Source organism: Cololabis saira, chromosome 5 (genome assembly GCF_033807715.1).
Source record: "Cololabis saira isolate AMF1-May2022 chromosome 5, fColSai1.1, whole genome shotgun sequence".
Taxonomy (NCBI): Eukaryota; Metazoa; Chordata; class Actinopteri; order Beloniformes; family Belonidae; genus Cololabis; species Cololabis saira.
The window spans coordinates 2505402-2527644 of NC_084591.1; the positions used below are offsets into that span (position 1 = coordinate 2505402).

Sequence of the window (22243 nt, forward strand, 5' to 3'; positions counted from 1 at the left end):
TGACACAAAACTGAGGGTTCGCCTTTCCACACGGCGCCCGTATGGTCGCGAAAATACGGTATTTTTTTTAAGACACCCCTGAAGCAGTCAGACAACACCCCAGGGTGCCGCGACACCCCGGTTGAGAAAGGCTGGTTTAGACCACGACCAGGACGAGAAGGTCTTCTTTCATGAAGAATTTTGTTGATTGTAGTTTTGCCGTCGGTGTTCAGTTTATTCTGTAGCTGTTTAAAGGTTGATTGACTGAGTTTGTGATGGTCTGTTTCCCCCAGATGAGGATGGTAGGTTGCACGTCAGCATCCCTGAGGAGATGCCCCTCCGTCCTCTGCTGGGCGGCAAAGTCGTGGTGCCGTGTTACTTCCAGGAAAAGGCCGTGGACGACCCCGGAGCCCCGACCGTCAGCCCGCTGGCCCACCGCATCAAATGGACCTACGTCACCAAGGAGAAGGTTTCCACCATCCTGGTGGCCTCTGAAGGGAAAGTCCACGTGGAGAGAGAGTATCTGGACAGAGTGACCATGGTCAACTACCCGCTGGTTCCCACAGACGCCAGCATGGAAGTGAGCGAGCTCCGGTCCAAAGACTCGGGCACCTATCGCTGCGAGGTGATGCACGGCTTCCAGGACAACTACGACTCTGTGGACGTCCAGGTTCAAGGTAGGGTCCTGGCACGGTCGGTTTTTCTTCATTGCCCTTGAACTTGTACAAAATTAAAATTTTAATGAAAAAAAAAATCACATTTTTTTGAATGTATTTGTTTGATTGGATGATGTAGCTTTTCAATCCAATTTTATTTATATAGTGTCTATTACAACAAAAGTTGTCACCAGGATGTTTCCAGAGACCCAGAACACGACCCCGATCAATTATTACATAAACAGGTAAAAACGACCTGGACCTGGACCAGGACGTGGATCATAAGGGGGGTGTCAGGGTTTGACATTCCCCCCAGTCTTTGAGTTTCTGTTTTGCCCCGCCTGTGTCCCATCTGCCCTGATTGTCTGCACCTGTGTCTCGTTGTTTCTCGTTATCCCCTGTGTATATCTGGTCTTGTCATTCCCTTGCTCCTGGTGGTCCCGTACTGTGCTTCCCTCCATGTGTCCTGCCAAGTTCCTGCTCAAGTTTTTTGATCCCGGTTTTGTTACTTTTGATCCTGCCAAGCAGCGCTTTTGGTTTTTGTTTTTTGGAAATAAACCCTTTTTGTAGTGAACTCCTGCCTCGCTCTCCTGCATCTGGGTCCTCACCACACCAGCCTGACAGAAAGGCGTGACAGGGGGTAGAAACCTGGACCAGGACCTGGATCATAAGGAGGGACCCCAGAGCAGGGAAAGAGAGAACAGACAGAGAGAATGAAGGACCGAGAGGAGAGATACAGATATGTAGTCAAGGGTCAAAAAGAGCAGATATATTAGTATTAATGATTGTTAACTGGAGAACTGAGATGATACCTGGTTAGTTGGTGGACTACAGAGACCACTATGGAAGGTTGATTGACTGAGTTTGTGATGGTCTGTTTCCCCCAGATGAGGACGGTAGGTTGCACGTCAGCATCCCTGAGGAGATGCCCCTCCGTCCTCTGCTGGGCGGCAAAGTCGTGGTGCCGTGTTACTTCCAGGAAAAGGCGGTGGACGACCCCGGAGCCCCGACCGTCAGCCCGTTGGCCCACCGCATCAAATGGACCTACGTCACCAAGGAGAAGGTTTCCACCATCCTGGTGGCCTCTGAAGGGAAAGTCCACGTGGAGAGAGAGTATCTGGACAGAGTGACGATGGTCAACTACCCGCTGGTTCCCACAGACGCCAGCATGGAAGTGAGCGAGCTCCGGTCCAAAGACTCGGGCACCTATCGCTGCGAGGTGATGCACGGCTTCCAGGACAACTACGACTCTGTGGACGTTCAGGTTCAAGGTAGGGTCCTGGGACGTTTGGCTTTTCTTCATTGCCCTTGAACATGTTCTTTTCTTCTCAGATTAAAGGGGTTTTCCGGTGATTTGAAAAGGAAATATCTAGCAAAAGTTTTGAGTTTTTGCAGTGCATTTCTACCCTTAGAAAAATGAACCTTGGAAAAATATAATCGCGGCCATCTTTTTCAAGAATTTTGGTTCCCATTATGCTCTGATTTAGAGAACTTTTCTATTGCTGTCTTATACTTTATGCATCTTATTAGGTATTTGAGTTTTGATGCCCCTATTGTTATTTACTGATGTTATTTTCCATATTTTTATTCACTTACTTTTTTTTTTCTTTCCAGTTTATTTTATTTATTTACTTTTTGTGTATGTTTTTGTGCTTTTTTTTTGGGGGGGGGGGGGGGGTAGTCGAGAGTAGGCACGCGTGCACAAAAGAAAATTGTAAGACCTACCGTCATTAAGAATGTATCTGATTGTCTTTCTTTTGTGAAATAAAAAGATATATATAAAAAAAAATGGACCCAATGAAACGTTCCCATCCTTCTCTTTGTGTAACTCACAGGTATCGTGTTCCACTACCGAGCCATCTCCAGCCGCTACACCCTGACGTTTGAGAGAGCCAAGGCCGCCTGTATCCAGAACAGCGCCGCCATTGCTACGCCGGCGCAGCTCCAGGCAGCTTACGATGACGGCTACCACCAGTGCGATGCTGGGTGGCTCTCCGACCAGACCGTCAGGTACGCTGATATTCACCTGTCCACCCAAAGGACTTCTCGTCTGCTGACCAAAGTTTCAGAGGCCTGAACAACATCCAAATAAGAGTAAACGGAAGAGGTACAATATATCAGAGAACATCTGTCACGAGGGGAACATTAAGATGAATACAGTTACGTGCAAAAGTTATACGTTAATCCAAACAAAGATGGAACCAAAACTAGTAAAGTGAACTAAAAGTCCAGACTTATTCTTGGGTATAAGCCAGGAATTTCTTCACCTTTTTTCACCTCCGGGCTCCCTGGGACTGGTTCCAGTAGAGTTCCTGGCATAACCACCTATAAAACTGAAAATACAGGTTTTTCTGAGGAGGCAAAATTAGCTTTTTCTCTTTTTTTGGCGGGGGGTGGTGTTGGTAGCTGAATCATTCCTTTGTTTACTTGGGCCACTGGCCATTTGTCATGATTTGTAACCACTTATTAACCATTGGTAACCACTGCTTACCATTCATAGCCACTTGGTAACCATTGGTAACCATTGTTAACCATTGGTAACCACTTGGTAACCATTGGTAACCACGTGATAACCATTGGTAACCATTGGTAAGCACTTGGTAACCATTGGTAACCATTGGTAACCACTTGGTAACCAGTGGTAACCACTTGGTAACCATTGTTAACCATTGGTAACCACTTGGTAACCAGTGGTAACCATTTGGTAACCATTGGTAACCACTTGGTAACCATTGGTAACCACTTGGTAACCATTGGTAACCATTGTAACCACTTGGTAACCACTTGGTAACCATTGGTAACCATTGGTAACCACTTGGTAACCAGTGGTAACCACTTGGTAACCATTGTTAACCATTGGTAACCACTTGGTAACCATTGGTAACCATTGGTAACCACTTGGTAACCATTGGTAACCACTTGGTAACCAGTGGTTACCACTTGGTAACCATTGTTAACCATTGGTAACCACTTGGTAACCAGTGGTAACCATTTGGTAACCATTGGTAACCACTTGGTAACCATTGGTAACCATTGGTAACCACTTGGTAACCATTGGTAACCATTGGTAACCACTTGGTAACCATTGGTAACCATTGGTAACCACTTGGTAACCACTTGGTAACCATTGGTAACCATTGGTAACCACTTGGTAACCAGTGGTAACCACTTGGTAACCATTGTTAACCATTGGTAACCACTTGGTAACCATTGGTAACCACTTGGTAACCATTGGTAACCATTGGTAACCACTTGGTAACCATTGGTAACCATTGGTAACCACTTGGTAACCATTGGTAACCATTGGTAACCATTGGTAACCACTTGGTAACCATTGGTAACCATTGGTAACCACTTGGTAACCAGTGGTAACCACTTGGTAACCATTGTTAACCATTGGTAACCACTTGGTAACCAGTGGTAACCACTTGGTAACCATTGGTAACCATTGGTAACCACTTGGTAACCATTGGTAACCACTTGGTAACCACTTGGTAACCATTGGTAACCATTGGTAACCACTTGGTAACCATTGGTAACCACTTGGTAACCACTTGGTAACCAGTGGTAACCACTTGGTAACCATCGTTAACCATTGGTAACCACTTGGTAACCATTGGTAACCATTGGTTACGTGGGATCAGCTGTACAATGATCACATCAGAAGTTACTGCCTGATACTTTTGGTCCAAGACCTTTACAGTAAAGAAAAGTGAGAAATGATGCTGCTTCTGATCTCTCACCAGATTACTCACGCAACCAAAATCTTTCCTTCCCATTAGGTATCCTATCCATGAGCCACGAGAGCGTTGCTATGGAGACAAGGAGACCTTTCCTGGCGTGAGAACGTACGGCATTAGGGACGCTAACGAGACCTATGACGTGTACTGCTTTGCTGAGAAGATGCCAGGTACCGCAGGCTCATAAAACTAGCGCCACAACAACCACATGCTGTCATGTCGGTGAGTTTGCCTCTCCTCCTCCCAGGCAGAGTCTTCTACTCCATGTCGCTGGAGAAGTTCACCTTCTACGAAGCTCAGGACCAGTGCGCTAAGCTGGGAGCCCGGCTGGCCACCACAGGGGAGCTGTACCTGGCCTGGCGGGGGGGCATGGACGTGTGCAACGCCGGCTGGCTGGCGGACAGGAGCGTACGCTACCCCATCAACGTCGCCAGGCCTCAGTGTGGAGGGGGGCTCCTGGGGGTTCGAACCGTCTACCTGTTTCCCAACCAGACCGGATACCCGTACCCGGACTCCCGCTACGATGCTGTTTGTTTCCAAGGTGGGTTTCAGCCTGACGGCCGGGTCGTACAAACCTGGGTAAATACATGATAAGAGAGTGTAAAGATGCACTAACGCTGAATATAAACATCCACAAACCCTTACGAACATAATAAAACCACAACTCTTCACGGAACCCAACACAAAGCAAAGAACGATACCCATAATGCGATACCCGTCTCAGTCCCATTTCAGTCCCGTTTCAGTCCCATTTCAGTCCTGTTTCAGTCCCATTTCAGTCCCATTTCAGTCCTGTTTTCAGTCCCGTTTCAGTCCCGTTTCAGGTCCCATTTCAGTCCCATTTCAGTCCCGTTTCAGTCCCATTTCAGTCCTGTTTCAGTCCCGTTTCAGTCCCTATTCAGGTCCCATTTCAGTGACATTTCAGTCCCATTTCAGTCTTCAGTCCCATTTCAGTCCCGTTTCAGTCCCATTTCAGGTCCCGTTTCAGGTCCCGTTTCAGGTTCCGTTTCAGGTCCCATTTCAGTCCCATTTCAGTCCCGTTTCAGGTCCCGTTTCAGGTCCCGTTTCAGGTCCCATTTCAGTCCCATTTCAGTGACATTTCAGTCCCATTTCAGTCCCATTTCAGTCCCATTTCAGTCCCGTTTCAGTCCCATTTCAGTCCCATTTCAGTGACATTTCAGTCCTGTTTCAGGTCCCGTTTCAGGTCCCATTTCAGTCCCATTTCAGTCCCATTTCAGTGACATTTCAGTCCCATTTCAGTCCCGTTTCTCCCCCGCATTGATCACCTTCTTTGTCTCCCCAGATGCCGAGGACGAGGGCGTCGTGCCGGGAAGGACCACGCCGTTCCCAGACATCAGGACCATGACTCCGGCCCCGGTACCGTACCCGGGTCCAACGCCCACACCCGGGTCTGTGGACTCTGGAGGAGTTTACACCTTCTCTCCATTACCTGTCCCCCCCACCGGACTGGGCCATACAGGTGAGACTAAACCCTTATGAACAAAATAAAACCACAACTCTTCAGGGAACACAACACAAAGCAAAGAACGATACCCATAATGCAATGCGGTCAACATGACCACAGCAGCTAATCTGCTTTTACAGCTTCAATCGGAGGAAATGCCCCCAAATGAATTATTTTTCCTCAACTTCTGGAGCATCTCCAGCTCTAGATGGATGTTTTTTTTTATTAGTTTCACTTGTTCTTGTTCCTTGTTATGATGATATATACGATACATATTCAGATTGATCTACTTGAGGGAGGAGTCACAGAAGGGGGCGGGGCATGGTAACATATCTCACCTTGAGCATCTGACATGATTTTTAAATTATACTGTAAATAAAATCTGGGTTTATGACAGTTGTAACTTATGACAAAGGTCAGCCCTCTCGTCCCAACAGATGTGCTCCAACACCGTTATATCCACATGTCCCCAGCGTCCAACACCGTTATATTTACATGTAACGTTTTCAGAGTTGGGGTTGTAGCGCCAGGGTGTAACTATATATCGTGCCACGAAATTTTGCGATACAAAAACGTCACGATACGTGTCGTGGAGGTGACAAACTGTAGCGCGATATTGGGACAAATTTATCCAGTCAACACAAGCAGACGCTGATTTCTTTTTCAATGTAGTGATTTTGTTTTAACACAAGAGGGCGCCAAAGCAAAAACCTCTCCATCCTGCTACCTCAGTTCCAAGTGAACGTGTGTTTTCAACAGCAGGGGACAAAGTTACTGCCCAAAGATCCCAACTGCTGCCAGAAAATGTGGATATGCTAATATTCCTGAAGAAGAACATGTCCATCTCTCAGGCTGGAGCATATGAAGCTCTTAGCTCTGTCATGAGCTAAATAACAGTCATGTTGCATTTTGAGTTCGGGACTTTTCATAGTTAATTTATTTACTTTTATTTATTCATTTCATTTTAGTTGTTACATTTCTGGAAAAGAAAAAAATCAAGTCACACATGAGAGAAACTATTCAGTTTGTGGCTAAATATTTGTACTTGTATGAAACTGAAGATGCATAATGCAAACCTGACATTTACTTTTAGTTCAGTTTGTGGAAAATGGTTGGCCTGGCTTTCTCTTTAAAACTTAAACAGTTATAAAGCATTACAAACTGTAACAATAGGGCAAAAGCACAGTATTGTTTTGTATTTTGTGTCTTTCAAATAAAAGACACATTTTTCCAGTCATATGTTCCTCATTCAAGGTTGTTAAAAAAAATACTGCTATAATATCCAGAGCTGGTAGTAACAAGTTACATTTACTCCGTTACATTTACTTGAGTAAGTTTTGGGAAATGTTGTACTTTTAGGAGTAGTTTTGAATCACTGTACTTTTTACTTTTACTTGAGTAGATTTGTGAAGAAGAAACTGTTACTCTTACTCCGCTACATTAGGCTACGTTGAGCTGTTACTTTTCTTTTATCCCTTTTATCCGCGTACGCGTCAATCTCATGACATCACTGGGTGATTCTTTGGGAAAAATGTTAGTTTTTGCATGTTTTGTCACATTTACACAGACTCAAACACACACAGAGTTTCTATGAGTTCATGTTTGTTCTAGTTCTGCCTGGTTAAAAAAGAAAAGTACAAAGGCTTGACATTTTGTGTTACTTGTGCTTAATTTATTTTTTTATTCTGTTATTTTATTAAAGTACTTGCATTTACTTTAAGCTTATTTTAATTCAAGCTATTTTTATTAATTTAAATTAATTTTATTATTTTATTGATTTAATTTGCCTGAACATGATTATTTTGTACTTTTGTCTGTTTGAATGGTTGTGTTAAAAAAATAAATCAGACGTTAGATTAGAATAGAATAGAAGACTTTATTTATCTCCCAGAGGAGAAATTCAGTCGTGCAGCAGCCAAAACACACACACACTTTATACAAAAAATGTAAAATAGAAATAACCAATAAGTAGTTAAATAATAAAAAGAGCAATATAAAAAGTAGAAAAACAGTATGTACAAGAGAGAAAAAAATAGTAAACACCAAAAAAAATGGATAATATTTACAACAAAAATTTACAACTCAACAGTTACTCAGTACTTGAGTAGTTTTTTCACCAAGTACTTTTTTACTTTTACTAAATAATTATTTGGATGACTACTTTTTACTTCTACTTGAGTCATATTATCCTGAAGTAACAGTACTTTTACTTGAGTACAATTGTTGGCTCCTCTACCAGCTCTGATAATATCGTATCGTTATCGTTATCGTGACCTGATATCGTGCATCGTACCGTATGGATAGATCCCTGTATGGTTCCTCCCTACTGAGCTGTCCCTCTGGTCTCAGGTGTGGTGTTCCACTACCGGCCCGTGTCGGGTCGGTACTCCCTGACCTTCCCGGAGGCCCAGCAGGCGTGCCGGGCCGCGGGGGCCGTGGTGGCCGGCCCCCAGCAGCTGCAGGAGGCCTTTGAGAAGGGTCTGCACCAGTGTGACGCCGGCTGGATCAGCGACCAGACCGTCCGGTGAGGAACGCCCAGTCGTCCTACATACCAACATATATACTGTTTGTATATATACATATATATATATATATATATATATATATATATATATATATATATATATATATATATATATATATATATATATATATATATATATATATATATATATGTAGGACCACTGAGTCGTCCTACTGTACATACCATCATACTTAACTCATATAACATTTGTGTGTATGTATGTGTATTTTATATGTGTATATATATACATATGTATATACAGGACTGTCTCAGAAAATTAGAATATTGACATAAAGCCTTTTATTATTTTAATATTGCTGATTATGGCTTACAGTTTAAGATTAAGATTCCCAGAATATTCTAATTTTTGGAGATAGGATATTTGAGTTTTCTTAAACTGTAAGCCACGATCAGCAATATTAAAATAATAAAAGGCTTGCAATATTTCAGTTGATTTGTAATGAATCCAGAATGTATGACATTTTTGCATTACAGAAAATAAAGGACTTAAAGGACAAATTTTCTGAGACAGTCCTGTATATAGGCTACATATATATATATATATATATATATATATATATATATATATATATATATATATATATATATATATATATATATATATATATATATATATATATATGTTTTTTTTTCTTTTTGTTAGGATTTAATAAGTTTATACTTCTTCCTAGTCCTTTTAGAGCATATTAATTATGATGGATGCATGTTCTTATTTATATTTTTGTACTGTTATACTGTTTCATGTTCGAAATAAACTTTCAATTCAATTAAATTCAATTCAACTCCCCACACACTCTGGTCCGCACCAAGAGGAGACTTGTGGAGACTTTTCTGAGGATCAGGGCCAGTAATGAAAGGTACTGGTCGTAATCAGGAGGAAACATATATTTGTATTTATTAAATGACACACTGGATCTTCAGTTAGACCGGGAAAAAAAGCAGGATATTAATTATGATCACATACTTCGCTAAGAAATGCATACTTTTACTTTGGAAAGATGATTCCCCTCCAACTTTCAAGTTTTTTTTTTAATCAAATTTCAGTTTTTTTACCATTGGAAAAATTAACTTTGGAAAAATACAACCGTGGTCGTATTTTTCAAGAATTTTGGTTTCCATTATTTTCAAAACTGGAGAATTTTTCCAAAGGGGAACTTGTGCCTTATATGTATGTATGTTTGTATGTATGTATGGATATATATATATAGTTTGATATCGCTGTTGCTGCCATTATATATATTTTTTATTTATTTTTTTAATCTTTATTTAATTTTGTTCTCCCTTAATGTTTTTTTTTTCCTAGGGTAATTATGGGGAGGGTAGGAATGTGGGTAGAATAGAAATCGTGAATGTGAAAATGTGAATTGTGAAAATTATTGTGAAATAAAAAGATATTGAAAAAAAAAAAAGGAGGAAACATATCCCATAATACCCGTACCTGGTCTCCGGTCGTCCCCAGGTATCCCATCGTGTCCCCGAGAGAGAACTGTGTGGGGAACCTTCCCCACCTCCCCGGGGTCCGGTCCTACGGCCTGAGACCGGCGACCGAACGCTATGACGTGTATTGTTACGTTGAGGGCCTGAAAGGTGAGAAGAATTATTCATAATTATATTCTAAAGGAATCTTAAAGACTTATAAAGGTTCAAAATGGCTTTAAACTGTCATGTACCCAGTTTTACTTCCAGTCTAGTCATTTTAAAGCCAGGATCGTACAGGATTTTGGAGATAAATGAAACAAATCAAAAGGATGAATGGTGTCAAATAAAATGCAGTCCCGTTTCAGTCCTGTTCAGTCCTGTTTCAGGTCCCATTTCAGGTCCCGTTTCAGTCCCATTTCAGTCCCATTTCAGTCCCATTTCAGGTCCCATTTCAGGTCCCGTTTCAGTCCTGTTTCAGTCCCATTTCAGTCCCATTTCAGTCCCATTTCAGGTCCCATTTCAGGTCCCGTTTCAGTCCCATTTCAGGTCCCGTTTTGGTCCCATTTCAATCACGTTTCAGTCCCATTTCAGGTCCCGTTTCAGGTCCCATTTCAGTCCCGTTTCAGGTCCCGTTTTGGTCCCATTTCAATCACGTTTCAGTCCCATTTCAGGTCCCATTTCAGGTCCCATTTCAGTCCTGTTTCAGTCCCGTTTCAGTCCTATTTCAGGTCCCATTTCAGGTCCTATTTCAGGTCCCGTTTCAGTCCCATTTTAGTCCCATTTCAGTCCCATTTTAGTCCCGTTTCAGTCCCATTTCAGGTCCCGTTTCAGTCCCATTTCAGGTCCTATTTCAGGTCCCGTTTCAGTCCCATTTTACTCCCATTTCAGTCCCATTTTAGTCCCATTTCAGTCCCGTTTCAGGTCCCGTTTCAGTCCCATTTTAGTCCCATTTCAGTCCCATTTAAGTCCCGTTTCAATCACGTTTCAGTCCCATTTCAGGTCCCGTTTCAGGTCCCATTTCAGTCCCATTTCAGTCCCATTTCAGTCTCGTTTCAGTCCCATTTCAGTCCCGTTTCAGTCCCGTTTCAGTCCCATTTCAGTCCTGTTTCAGTCCCGTTTCAGTCCCATTTCAGGTCCCGTTTCAGGTCCCATTTCAGTCCCGTTTCAGGTCCCGTTTTGGTCCCATTTCAATCACGTTTCAGGTCCCATTTCAGTCCCATTTCAGGTCCCATTTCAGGTCCCATTTCAGTCCCATTTCAGGTCCTATTTCAGGGTTCATTTCAGTCCTGTTTCAGTCACGTTTCAGGTCCCGTTTCAGTCCCATTTCAGTCCTGTTTCAGTCCTGTTTCAGTCCCGTTTCAGTCCCATTTGAGTCCCATTTGAGTCCCATTTCAATCCCATTTCAGTCCTGTTTCAATTCCATTTCAGTCCCATTTCAGTCCCATTTCAGTCCCGTTTCAGTCCCGTTCCAGGTCATGTTTCAGTCCCATTTCAGTCCCATTTCAGTCCCATTTAAGTCCCGTTTCAGGTCTCATTTCAGGTCCCATTTCAGTCCCGTTTCAGTCCCATTTCAGTCCTGTTTCAGTCCCGTTTCAGTCCCATTTCAGGTCCTATTTCAGTCCCGTTTCAATCACGTTTCAGTCCCATTTCAGGTCCCATTTCAGGTCCCATTTCAGTCCTGTTTCAGTCCCGTTTCAGTCCTATTTCAGGTCCCATTTCAGGTCCTATTTCAGGTCCCGTTTCAGTCCCATTTTAGTCCCATTTCAGTCCCATTTTAGTCCCGTTTCAGTCCCATTTCAGGTCCCGTTTCAGTCCCATTTCAGGTCCTATTTCAGGTCCCGTTTCAGTCCCATTTTACTCCCATTTCAGTCCCATTTTAGTCCCATTTCAGTCCCGTTTCAGGTCCCGTTTCAGTCCCATTTTAGTCCCATTTCAGTCCCATTTAAGTCCCGTTTCAATCACGTTTCAGTCCCATTTCAGGTCCCGTTTCAGGTCCCATTTCAGTCCCATTTCAGTCCCATTTCAGTCTCGTTTCAGTCCCATTTCAGTCCCGTTTCAGTCCCGTTTCAGTCCCATTTCAGTCCTGTTTCAGTCCCGTTTCAGTCCCATTTCAGGTCCCGTTTCAGGTCCCATTTCAGTCCCGTTTCAGGTCCCGTTTTGGTCCCATTTCAATCACGTTTCAGGTCCCATTTCAGTCCCATTTCAGGTCCCATTTCAGGTCCCATTTCAGTCCCATTTCAGGTCCTATTTCAGGGTTCATTTCAGTCCTGTTTCAGTCACGTTTCAGGTCCCGTTTCAGTCCCATTTCAGTCCTGTTTCAGTCCTGTTTCAGTCCCGTTTCAGTCCCATTTGAGTCCCATTTGAGTCCCATTTCAATCCCATTTCAGTCCTGTTTCAATTCCATTTCAGTCCCATTTCAGTCCCATTTCAGTCCCGTTTCAGTCCCGTTCCAGGTCATGTTTCAGTCCCATTTCAGTCCCATTTCAGTCCCATTTAAGTCCCGTTTCAGGTCTCATTTCAGGTCCCATTTCAGTCCCGTTTCAGTCCCATTTCAGTCCTGTTTCAGTCCCGTTTCAGTCCCATTTCAGGTCCTATTTCAGTCCCGTTTCAATCACGTTTCAGTCCCATTTCAGGTCCCGTTTCAGGTCCCATTTCAGTCCCATTTCAGTCCCGTTTCAGTCCCATTTCAGTCCCGTTTCAGTCCCGTTTCAGTCCCGTTTCAGGTCCCATTTCAGTCCCGTTTCAGGTCCCATTTCAGTCCCGTTTCAGTCCCGTTTCAGTCCCATTTCAGTCCCATTTGAGTCCCATTTCAATCCCATTTCAGTCCCGTTTCAGTCCCATTTCAGTCCCATTTCAGGTCCTATTTCAGGTCCTATTTCAGGTCCCATTTCAGGTCCCGTTTCAGTCCCATTTTAGTCCCATTTCAGTCCCATTTCAGTCCCATTTCAGTCCCATTTCAGGTCCTATTTCAGGTCCCATTTCAGGTCCCGTTTCAGTCCCATTTTAGTCCCATTTCAGTCCCATTTAAGTCCCGTTTCAGGTCTCATATTCATAATTATATTCTAAAGGAATCTTAAAGACTTATAAAGGTTCAAAATGGCTTTAAACTGTCATGTACCCAGTTTTACTTCCAGTCTAGTCATTTTAAAGCCAGGATCGTACAGGATTTTGGAGATAAATGAAACAAATCAAAAGGATGAATGGTGTCAAATAAAATGCAGTCCCGTTTCAGTCCTGTTCAGTCCTGTTTCAGGTCCCATTTCAGGTCCCATTTCAGGTCCCGTTTCAGTCCTGTTTCAGTCCCATTTCAGTCCCATTTCAGTCCCATTTCAGGTCCCATTTCAGGTCCCGTTTCAGTCCCATTTCAGGTCCCGTTTTGGTCCCATTTCAATCACGTTTCAGTCCCATTTCAGGTCCCGTTTCAGGTCCCATTTCAGTCCCGTTTCAGGTCCCGTTTTGGTCCCATTTCAATCACGTTTCAGTCCCGTTTCAGGTCCCATTTCAGTCCCATTTCAGGTCCCATTTCAGTCCCATTTCAGTCCCATTTCAGGTCCTATTTCAGGGTTCATTTCAGTCCTGTTTCAGTCACGTTTCAGGTCCCGTTTCAGTCCCATTTCAGTCTCGTTTCAGTCCCATTTCAGTCCCGTTTCAGTCCCGTTTCAGTCCCATTTCAGTCCTGTTTCAGTCCCGTTTCAGTCCCATTTCAGGTCCCGTTTCAGGTCCCATTTCAGTCCCGTTTCAGGTCCCGTTTTGGTCCCATTTCAATCACGTTTCAGGTCCCATTTCAGTCCCATTTCAGGTCCCATTTCAGTCCCATTTCAGTCCCATTTCAGGTCCTATTTCAGGGTTCATTTCAGTCCTGTTTCAGTCACGTTTCAGGTCCCGTTTCAGTCCCATTTCAGTCCTGTTTCAGTCCTGTTTCAGTCCCGTTTCAGTCCCATTTGAGTCCCATTTGAGTCCCATTTCAATCCCATTTCAGTCCTGTTTCAATTCCATTTCAGGTCCTGTTTCAGGTCCCATTTCAGTCCCATTTCAATCCCATTTCAGTCCCATTTCAGTCCCATTTCAGTCCCGTTTCAGTCCCGTTCCAGGTCATGTTTCAGTCCCATTTCAGTCCCATTTCAGTCCCATTTAAGTCCCGTTTCAGGTCTCATTTCAGGTCCCATTTCAGTCCCGTTTCAGTCCCATTTCAGTCCTGTTTCAGTCCCGTTTCAGTCCCATTTCAGGTCCTATTTCAGTCCCGTTTCAATCACGTTTCAGTCCCATTTCAGGTCCCGTTTCAGGTCCCATTTCAGTCCCATTTCAGTCCCGTTTCAGTCCCATTTCAGTCCCGTTTCAGTCCCGTTTCAGTCCCGTTTCAGGTCCCATTTCAGTCCCGTTTCAGGTCCCATTTCAGTCCCGTTTCAGTCCCGTTTCAGTCCCATTTCAGTCCCATTTGAGTCCCATTTCAATCCCATTTCAGTCCCGTTTCAGTCCCATTTCAGTCCCATTTCAGGTCCTATTTCAGGTCCTATTTCAGGTCCCATTTCAGGTCCCGTTTCAGTCCCATTTTAGTCCCATTTCAGTCCCATTTCAATCCCATTTCAGTCCCATTTCAGTCCCATTTCAGTCCCATTTCAGGTCCTATTTCAGGTCCCATTTCAGGTCCCGTTTCAGTCCCATTTTAGTCCCATTTCAGTCCCATTTAAGTCCCGTTTCAGGTCTCATTTCAGGTCCCATTTCAGTCCTGTTTCAGTCCCATTTCAGTCCCATTTCAGTCCTGTTTAGATCCCATTTCAGTCCCGTTTCAGTCCCGTTCCAGGTCATGTTTCAGTCCCATTTCAGTCCCATTTCAGGTCCTATTTCAGGTCCCATTTCAGTCCCATTTCAGGTCCCATTTCAGGTCCCATTTCAGGTCCTATTTCAGGTCCCGTTTCAATCCCATTTCAGTCCCATTTCAGTCCCGTTTCAGTCCCGTTCCAGGTCATGTTTCAGTCCCATTTCAGGTCCCATTTCAGGTCCCGTTTCAGTCCCATTTTAGTCCCATTTCAGTCCCATTTCAGTGACGTTTCAGGTCCCATTTCAATCCCATTTCAGTCCCATTTCAATCCCATTTCAGTCCCGTTTCAGGGCTTGTTTTGAGCCAAATGACACAAAACCAATGAACTAACAACTTGAGGAAACAGCTGTGTTGAGAACTGGTGCACATTTAATAACTAACACTAACAACTGTTGGCCGGCCAGGCGAGGTGTTCTTCTCCAGCGACTACGACAGCTTCTCCTACGACGAGGCGGTGCAGCACTGCCAGCAGCTCAACGCCAGCCTGGCCTCCCCGGGCCAGCTGCACGCCGCCTGGACCCGGGGGCTGCACAAGTGCCGGCCCGGCTGGCTGCTGGACGGCAGCGTCCGCTACCCCGTCACCAACCCCCGGTCCTACTGCGGCGGCGGCCACGTGGGCGTCCACGCCGTCCACGCCTTCCCCAACCAGACGGGCTTCCCCGACCAGCACTCGCGCTACGACGCCTACTGCTTCAGAGGTGGGTCTGGGTCTGGATCTGGTTCTGGGTCTGGTTCTGGGTTAGGGATGGGTGATATGGATTAAAAAATGTATCACGATCATTTCTGGCATTTATCCCGATAACGATAAAAATGACAATAAAAAAGATACCAATTCAACTCCACCTTTGTAACTATAAATCTATCACCACATTCAGTCTTTGGAGCCAAAACACTGCTCTAAAAGATACTAAATACTAAACTACACCAATTAAATTGAATTGATAAAAACCAATTAAATGAGTAAAACTGTAACGACTCAGATCCGCCATGTTTGTTACACAAACACGTATCAACAGGAATTTTTCTTTCTTTCTTTCTTTCTTTCTTTCTTTCTTTCTTTCTTTCTTTCTTTCTTTCTTTCTTTCTTTCTTTCTTTCTTTCTTTCTTTCTTTCTTTCTTTCTTTCTTTCTTTCTTTCTGTCAGGCTCCTTCCTTCCTTCCTTCCTTCCTTCCTTCCTTCCTTCCTTCACGTATGGTATGTTGTGCATCGATTTAACGCAGAACCATAAATCCTACTTTACACAAAAACGTATTTATAGTTTTTACTGCGAGATGACAAATTCTTACCGTGGGGAATCTTTTTTGACGGTAAATCGTCGATTTTTTTCATCATTACATAACAACTTTTGTTATTTTTTTGTTTATCCCCAAAAAAGGAATGTTTTGTTGGACACGAGAATAACTGGTGCCATGTTTTTTTTACTTTAAATATGTTGAAAGGTATGAAAACATTAAAGTTTTCAGTTATAATTGCATAAATTGTCTATATTTCTTTGTTTTATATACTGTCTTGGGGTTACATTTGCATAAAATGCTAAAAATCTAATTCTCAAAAATTAAAAACCGAAATAGACTGAAAATGGAAAAGTAAAAACGGAATGTGTTAAAAACTAAAACTGATTTTGTCACGTCTGGAGGTAAGGTGTGGACCCAAACGCAGGAGAAAGAGGGAGGCTGGAGGCAGGAGTTCTCAAAAAACACAAGGGTTTATTCCATAAAGGGAAAAAACAAAAGTGCTGCTTGGCAGGATCAAGATTAACTAAAAAAGGGATCAAAAAACTTGAGGAGCAAAACGTAGCAGGAAACATGGGGAACAAACAGTACGGTCCGACAGGGAACAAGGGAACAACAAGACCAGATATACACAGGGGATAACGAGACATGACGAGACACAGGTGCAGACACAATCAGGGCAGATGGGACACAGGCGGGGCAAAACAGAAATAAAAGCTGGGGGGAATGTCAAACCTTGACAGATTTAATGCGTCTCTGTTTGCTGCCCAGGATCTGTTTGGTAATTCTGCCCCACGATGTTTCTGTTTCAGTTCTATCAGCATTCTGGGAGCTGATTGGTCCTTACAGCATCATTAGCTGCAATACTTGCTGTTTAATCTCAATATAATACTAGTATTAATATGTTGCAGAACTACAGTCATATAATTCATGCAACAGCTAAAAAAACAGTTTTATTAACACTAACCCAAATCAATATCGGAATCAAATCGAATCGAATCAAATCGTGATAATCGATTCTGACTCTTAAGAATCGGAATCGAATCGATTCTTGACATTTGAATGGATCCCCAGCCCTGGTCGGTTTACTCAACCAGGAGCTTTTAGCTACAAATATGTCGTCCCAGTCTCTCGACATGAGGAAAGGGTTTGAGAACGATGGTTCGGGGAAGCGTTTATGTCGCTTATCAATAATTTCTCCCAACGTCAGGAAACTCCGGCCCCGTACCCGCGTGGTCCCAGTTATCTTAGTTGCTAGTAGAGTTATCAACGATGCTGTGGTGAAGGTCTTCTCTGTCTTGTGTCTACATGATGGTCGGACAGTTTGAAATTAATGAAATTAACTGCAGCTAATGGATCGATACTGGGCTTTGATTGTGTGAGTTGAATTTGCAACGATGTCCTGTGTCCTGAGAAGAGAGTCTGTCTGTTTTCAGCCGACGTTCCTGATGTCGCCGCTGGAAACGAAACGGATTTCGGTCCGACGACGCCGACCGAGGACGTCACGGCCGCGACCACAGCCTTCACCGACGTGTTCGTTCCCACAGGTAGGACGGATAAAGGAAATGTTTTATCAATCTGCCCATCATCAGTTTGTCATTCTGTGATTTTTTTTTTATTGTACATTTTGAGAAAAAAGTCGAAATGTCGAGAATAAACAATTTCAAGAATAAAGTCAAAATTTCACACTTTTTCCTCAACGTTTCCACTTTATTCACTGAAATTTTGACTTTTTTCTCGAAATTGTACTTCAAAATTAATCTCGACATTTCGACTTTTTTCTCGACATTTCAACTTTTTTCTCAACATTTCAACTTTATTCACGAAATTTTTAGTTTTTTCTCGACATTTCGACTTTTTTCCCGACATTTCGACTTTTTTCCGGACAATTTGACTTTTTTCCAGACATTTCAACTTTTTTTGACATTCCTACTTTTTTCTTGACATTTCGACTTTTTTCTCGAAATTGTACTTTAACATTAATCTCGACATTTCGACTTTTTTCTCGACATTTCGACTTTTTTCTCAATATTTCAACTTTATTCATGACATTTTGACTTTTTTTCCCAAAATTGTACTTCAACATTAATCTTGACATTTCAACTTTTTTCTAGACATTTCGACTTTTTTCTCTAGGTGCATAATGAAAAAAAAATCTTCCTCCTCTAAAATATTACCGTATTGTCCCGAATATAAGACGACCCCCTCTTTTTCAAGACTCAAGTTTGAAGAAAGACTTTTTGAACACCAAGTTCAATTTTTATACAGAAAATAATTACAGTACATCTGAAACAAATGATTATAACAATATATTCGAGAGAAAAAGCATGTTATTTTGACTATTTGAAATCATTATGTTGAAGTTTGCATCATAACTTCTCCTCAGCTGCCGGTTTACCTGCCGAACTTCCACCCTCTTCTCTCCAGATTATCGCTACGTTTCTCCACTTTCTGTTATCTCTTCTCTTATTTTCTTCTCTTTTCTTTCTTATACTATTTTTTATCTTTCTTCTTCGTGACAGGAGTTTGCTTTGGCCTGGGGCGTTAAATTCAACATTCGCTTTAAAGATATCTGGCGCCATCTAGCGGTGTAAATGGGTATAACGTCTAGACCCCGAAAATAAGACGACCCCCACTTTTTCAGTCTTATTTCAATGCAAAAAACACTGTCTTATATTCAGGCCAATACGGTATTTATATTTTTCTCCTCCCTGGCCCTTAAACTCTTGTGTAGTTTGTCCTGAAGAGTTTCTTTGTGCTGTTGTTTTGGTCACTTGCAGGTCGGCCTACCATGATTGTGGACTACAACGAAACAGAAACCGATATACCTTTACTGGAAACGGAGCTGATCAACAAGACCGTCATCACATCTCAAGGAGGTGAGTTGACCGGACCGGGCTGGTCCAGGTCACATGGTCTTCGTCGGCCCGTTAAAGAATCCAGCTTTTCTACATGAAACATTCAGGGAGCTCCTGAACGGGTTTCCTGCACGTATTGGCCATAAAATAAGAGGCAGTGAAGGAATGATGGGTACTGAGTTCTGCTAACGTCAGTTACGTCTCTGCTAACGTCAGTTACGTCTCTGCAAACGTCAGCTACGTCTCTGCTAACGTCAGTTACGTCTCTGCTAACGTCAGTTACGTCTCTGCTAACGTCAGTTACGTCAGTTATGTCTCTGCTAACGTCAGTTACGTCTCTGCTAACGTCAGTTACGTCTCTGCTAACGTCAGTTACGTCAGTTATGTCTCTGCTAACATCAGTTACGTCTCTGCAAACGTCAGTTACGTCTCTGCTAACGTCATTTACGTCTCTGCTAACGTCAGTTACAACTACTAACATCAGTTACGTCTCTGCTAACGTCAGTTACGTCTCTGCTAATGTCAGTTACGTCTCTGCTAACGTCAGTTACGTCTCTGCTAACGTCAGTTACGCAAGTTACGTCTCTGCTAATGTCAGTTACGTCAGCTACGTCAGTTACGTCAGTTACGTCTCTGCTAACGTCAGTTACGTCTCTGCAAACGTCAGTTACGTTTCTGCTAACGTCAGTTACATCGTTGCAAACGTCAGTTACGTCTCTGCTAACGTCAGTTACGTCTCTGCTAACGTCAGTTACATCTCTGCAAACATCAGCTACGTCTCTGCAAACGTCAGTTACGTCTCTGCAAACGTCAGTTACGTCTCTGCTAACGTCAGTTACGTCTCTGCTAACATCAGTTACGTCTGCAGACGTCAGTTACGTCTCTGCTAACGTCAGTTACGTCCCTGCTAACGTCAGTTATCAGTTACGTCTCTGCAAACGTCAGTTACGTCTCTGATAACGTCAGTTACGTCTCTGCAAACGTCAGTTACGTCTCTGCTAACGTCAGTTACGTCTCTGCAAACGTCAGTTACGTCTCTGCAAACGTCAGTTACGTCTCTGCTAACGTCAGTTACGTCTCTGCTAACGTCAGTTACGTCTCTGCTAACGTCAGTTATGTCTCTGCAAACGTCAGTTACATCGTTGCAAACGTCAGTTACGTCTCTGCTAACGTCAGTTACGTCTCTACAAACATCAGCTACGTCTCTGCAAACGTCAGTTACGTCTCTGCAAACGTCAGTTACGTCTCTGCAAACGTCGGTTACGTCTCTGCAAACGTCAGTTACGTCTCTGCTAACGTCAGTTATCAGTTACGTCTCTGCAAACGTCAGTTACGTCTCTGCTAACGTCAGTTACGTCTCTGCAAACGTCAGTTACGTCTCTGCTAACGTCAGTTACGTCTCTGCAAACGTCAGTTACGTCTCTGCAAACGTCAGTTACGTCTCTGCTAACGTCAGTTACGTCTCTGCTAACGTCAGTTACGTCTCTGCTAACGTCAGTTATGTCTCTGCAAACGTCAGTTACATCGTTGCAAACGTCAGTTACGTCTCTGCTAACGTCAGTTACGTCTCTACAAACATCAGCTACGTCTCTGCAAACGTCAGTTACGTCTCTGCAAACGTCAGTTACGTCTCTGCAAACGTCGGTTACGTCTCTGCAAACGTCAGTTACGTCTCTGCTAACGTCAGTTACGTCTCTGCAAACGTCAGTTACATCGTTGCAAACGTCAGTTACGTCTCTGCTAACGTCAGTTACGTCTCTACAAACATCAGCTACGTCTCTGCAAACGTCAGTTACGTCTCTGCAAACGTCAGTTACGTCTCTGCTAACGTCAGTTACGTGTCTGCTAACATCAGTTACGTCTCTGCTAACGTCAGTTACGTCCCTGCTAACGTCAGTTATCAGTTACGTCTCTGCTAACGTCAGTTACGTCTCTGCAAACGTCAGTTACGTCTCTGCAAACGTCAGTTACGTCTCTGCTAACGTCAGTTACGTCTCTGCTAACGTCAGTTACGTCTCTGCTAACGTCAGTTATGTCTCTGCAAACGTCAGTTACATCGTTGCAAACGTCAGTTACGTCTCTGCTAACGTCAGTTACGTCTCTACAAACATCAGCTACGTCTCTGCAAACGTCAGTTACGTCTCTGCAAACGTCAGTTACGTCTCTGCAAACGTCGGTTACGTCTCTGCAAACGTCAGTTACGTCTCTGCTAACGTCAGTTACGTCTCTGCAAACGTCAGTTACATCGTTGCAAACGTCAGTTACGTCTCTGCTAACGTCAGTTACGTCTCTACAAACATCAGCTACGTCTCTGCAAACGTCAGTTACGTCTCTGCAAACGTCAGTTACGTCTCTGCTAACGTCAGTTACGTGTCTGCTAACATCAGTTACGTCTCTGCTAACGTCAGTTACGTCCCTGCTAACGTCAGTTATCAGTTACGTCTCTGCTAACGTCAGTTACGTCTCTGCAAACGTCAGTTACGTCTCTGCAAACGTCAGTTACGTCTCTGCTAACGTCAGTTACGTCTCTGCTAACGTCAGTTACGTCTTTGCGTTAGCGTGAAAGTTGCAGCAAAAACCAGGTATCTGCTCTAACAGGACTTGGTCCATGTAGCTCCTCCTTGGACACATCTCTAAAAGACAGGTTGTCTCCTCCTCCTCCCATGATGCTTTGCTGCATCCAGATTCATTCTTATTTGAAAATGTCTCCGTCTCCCAGTCCTGCTATTGCCGTTGGTCTTAATAACCCCGCCCCCTCCGCTTACGTAAGCAGTTCTTTCCTCTATAAACCAGCAAAGAGGTGCTACCTTGGAACCAGTTCTTCTGGCCCAGAGACAGTTCTTTGTTAGTGGAAACAGAAAACCTGGTTCCAAACTCAGTACTGGTCCAGAACCAGAACCAGAACCAGCCTGGAACCGGTTTGGTGGAAAAGGAGTAGGACTTGTTTTTCAGCCCATTTGAGCCCATGTGAGGTCCACATTTGAATGCTGGCTGGGATACTGACACCCACTACGATCAAATAAAAACCATAGCATTAACTTTCACTAAGTAAAACAGTCAGTATGCATGAAGGAGGACTAAAGGCAAGTGCAGGAGTCGGTTCTACTTAATAAAAGATATAGTTTGAAGGTGGAGATGGAGGTGAGAACAGAAAGTTTAAGGGTTTTTTGTAGGGTGTTCCAATCAGAGGCTGCAGCGAACCGGAAGGCATTGCGCCCAAAGGTGGTGCAGACTTTGGGGATGGAGAGATTGATGAAAGCACTGGACCTTAGAGTGCGTTCAGGTTGTGAGAGGTGCAGAAGAGAGGAGAGGTAGGGAGGAGTAATGCCGAGGATAGATTTATAGATGAGCAGAAACCAGTGATGGAGCCGTCTGGTGTGAAGGGAGGTCCAGTCTACCAGGTTATAGAGGTCGCAGTGGTGAGCGGTGAAAGGAGCCCCAGTTGCAAAACGGATGGCGGAATGATGGAGTGGGTCCAGTTTACTGAGAGTAGAGTGAGGTGCGATTCTATAAATGGTGTCACCGTAGTC

General features: G+C 43.5%; 1 protein-coding gene across 1 annotated transcript in view; it reads left to right on the forward strand.

Moving 5' to 3' along the window:
• Positions 1-22243, forward strand: part of LOC133444525 (aggrecan core protein-like) — a 65655-nt gene that overhangs the window by 32657 nt on the left and 10755 nt on the right. The window contains exons 3-13 of the mRNA XM_061722364.1: positions 273-656; positions 1523-1906; positions 2471-2645; positions 4418-4545; positions 4623-4916; positions 5679-5855; positions 8190-8364; positions 9845-9972; positions 15028-15321; positions 17292-17402; positions 18636-18734. Coding sequence (XP_061578348.1) covers positions 273-656; positions 1523-1906; positions 2471-2645; positions 4418-4545; positions 4623-4916; positions 5679-5855; positions 8190-8364; positions 9845-9972; positions 15028-15321; positions 17292-17402; positions 18636-18734 — 2349 coding nt within the window. The remainder of the gene's footprint in view (positions 1-272; positions 657-1522; positions 1907-2470; positions 2646-4417; positions 4546-4622; positions 4917-5678; positions 5856-8189; positions 8365-9844; positions 9973-15027; positions 15322-17291; positions 17403-18635; positions 18735-22243) is intronic.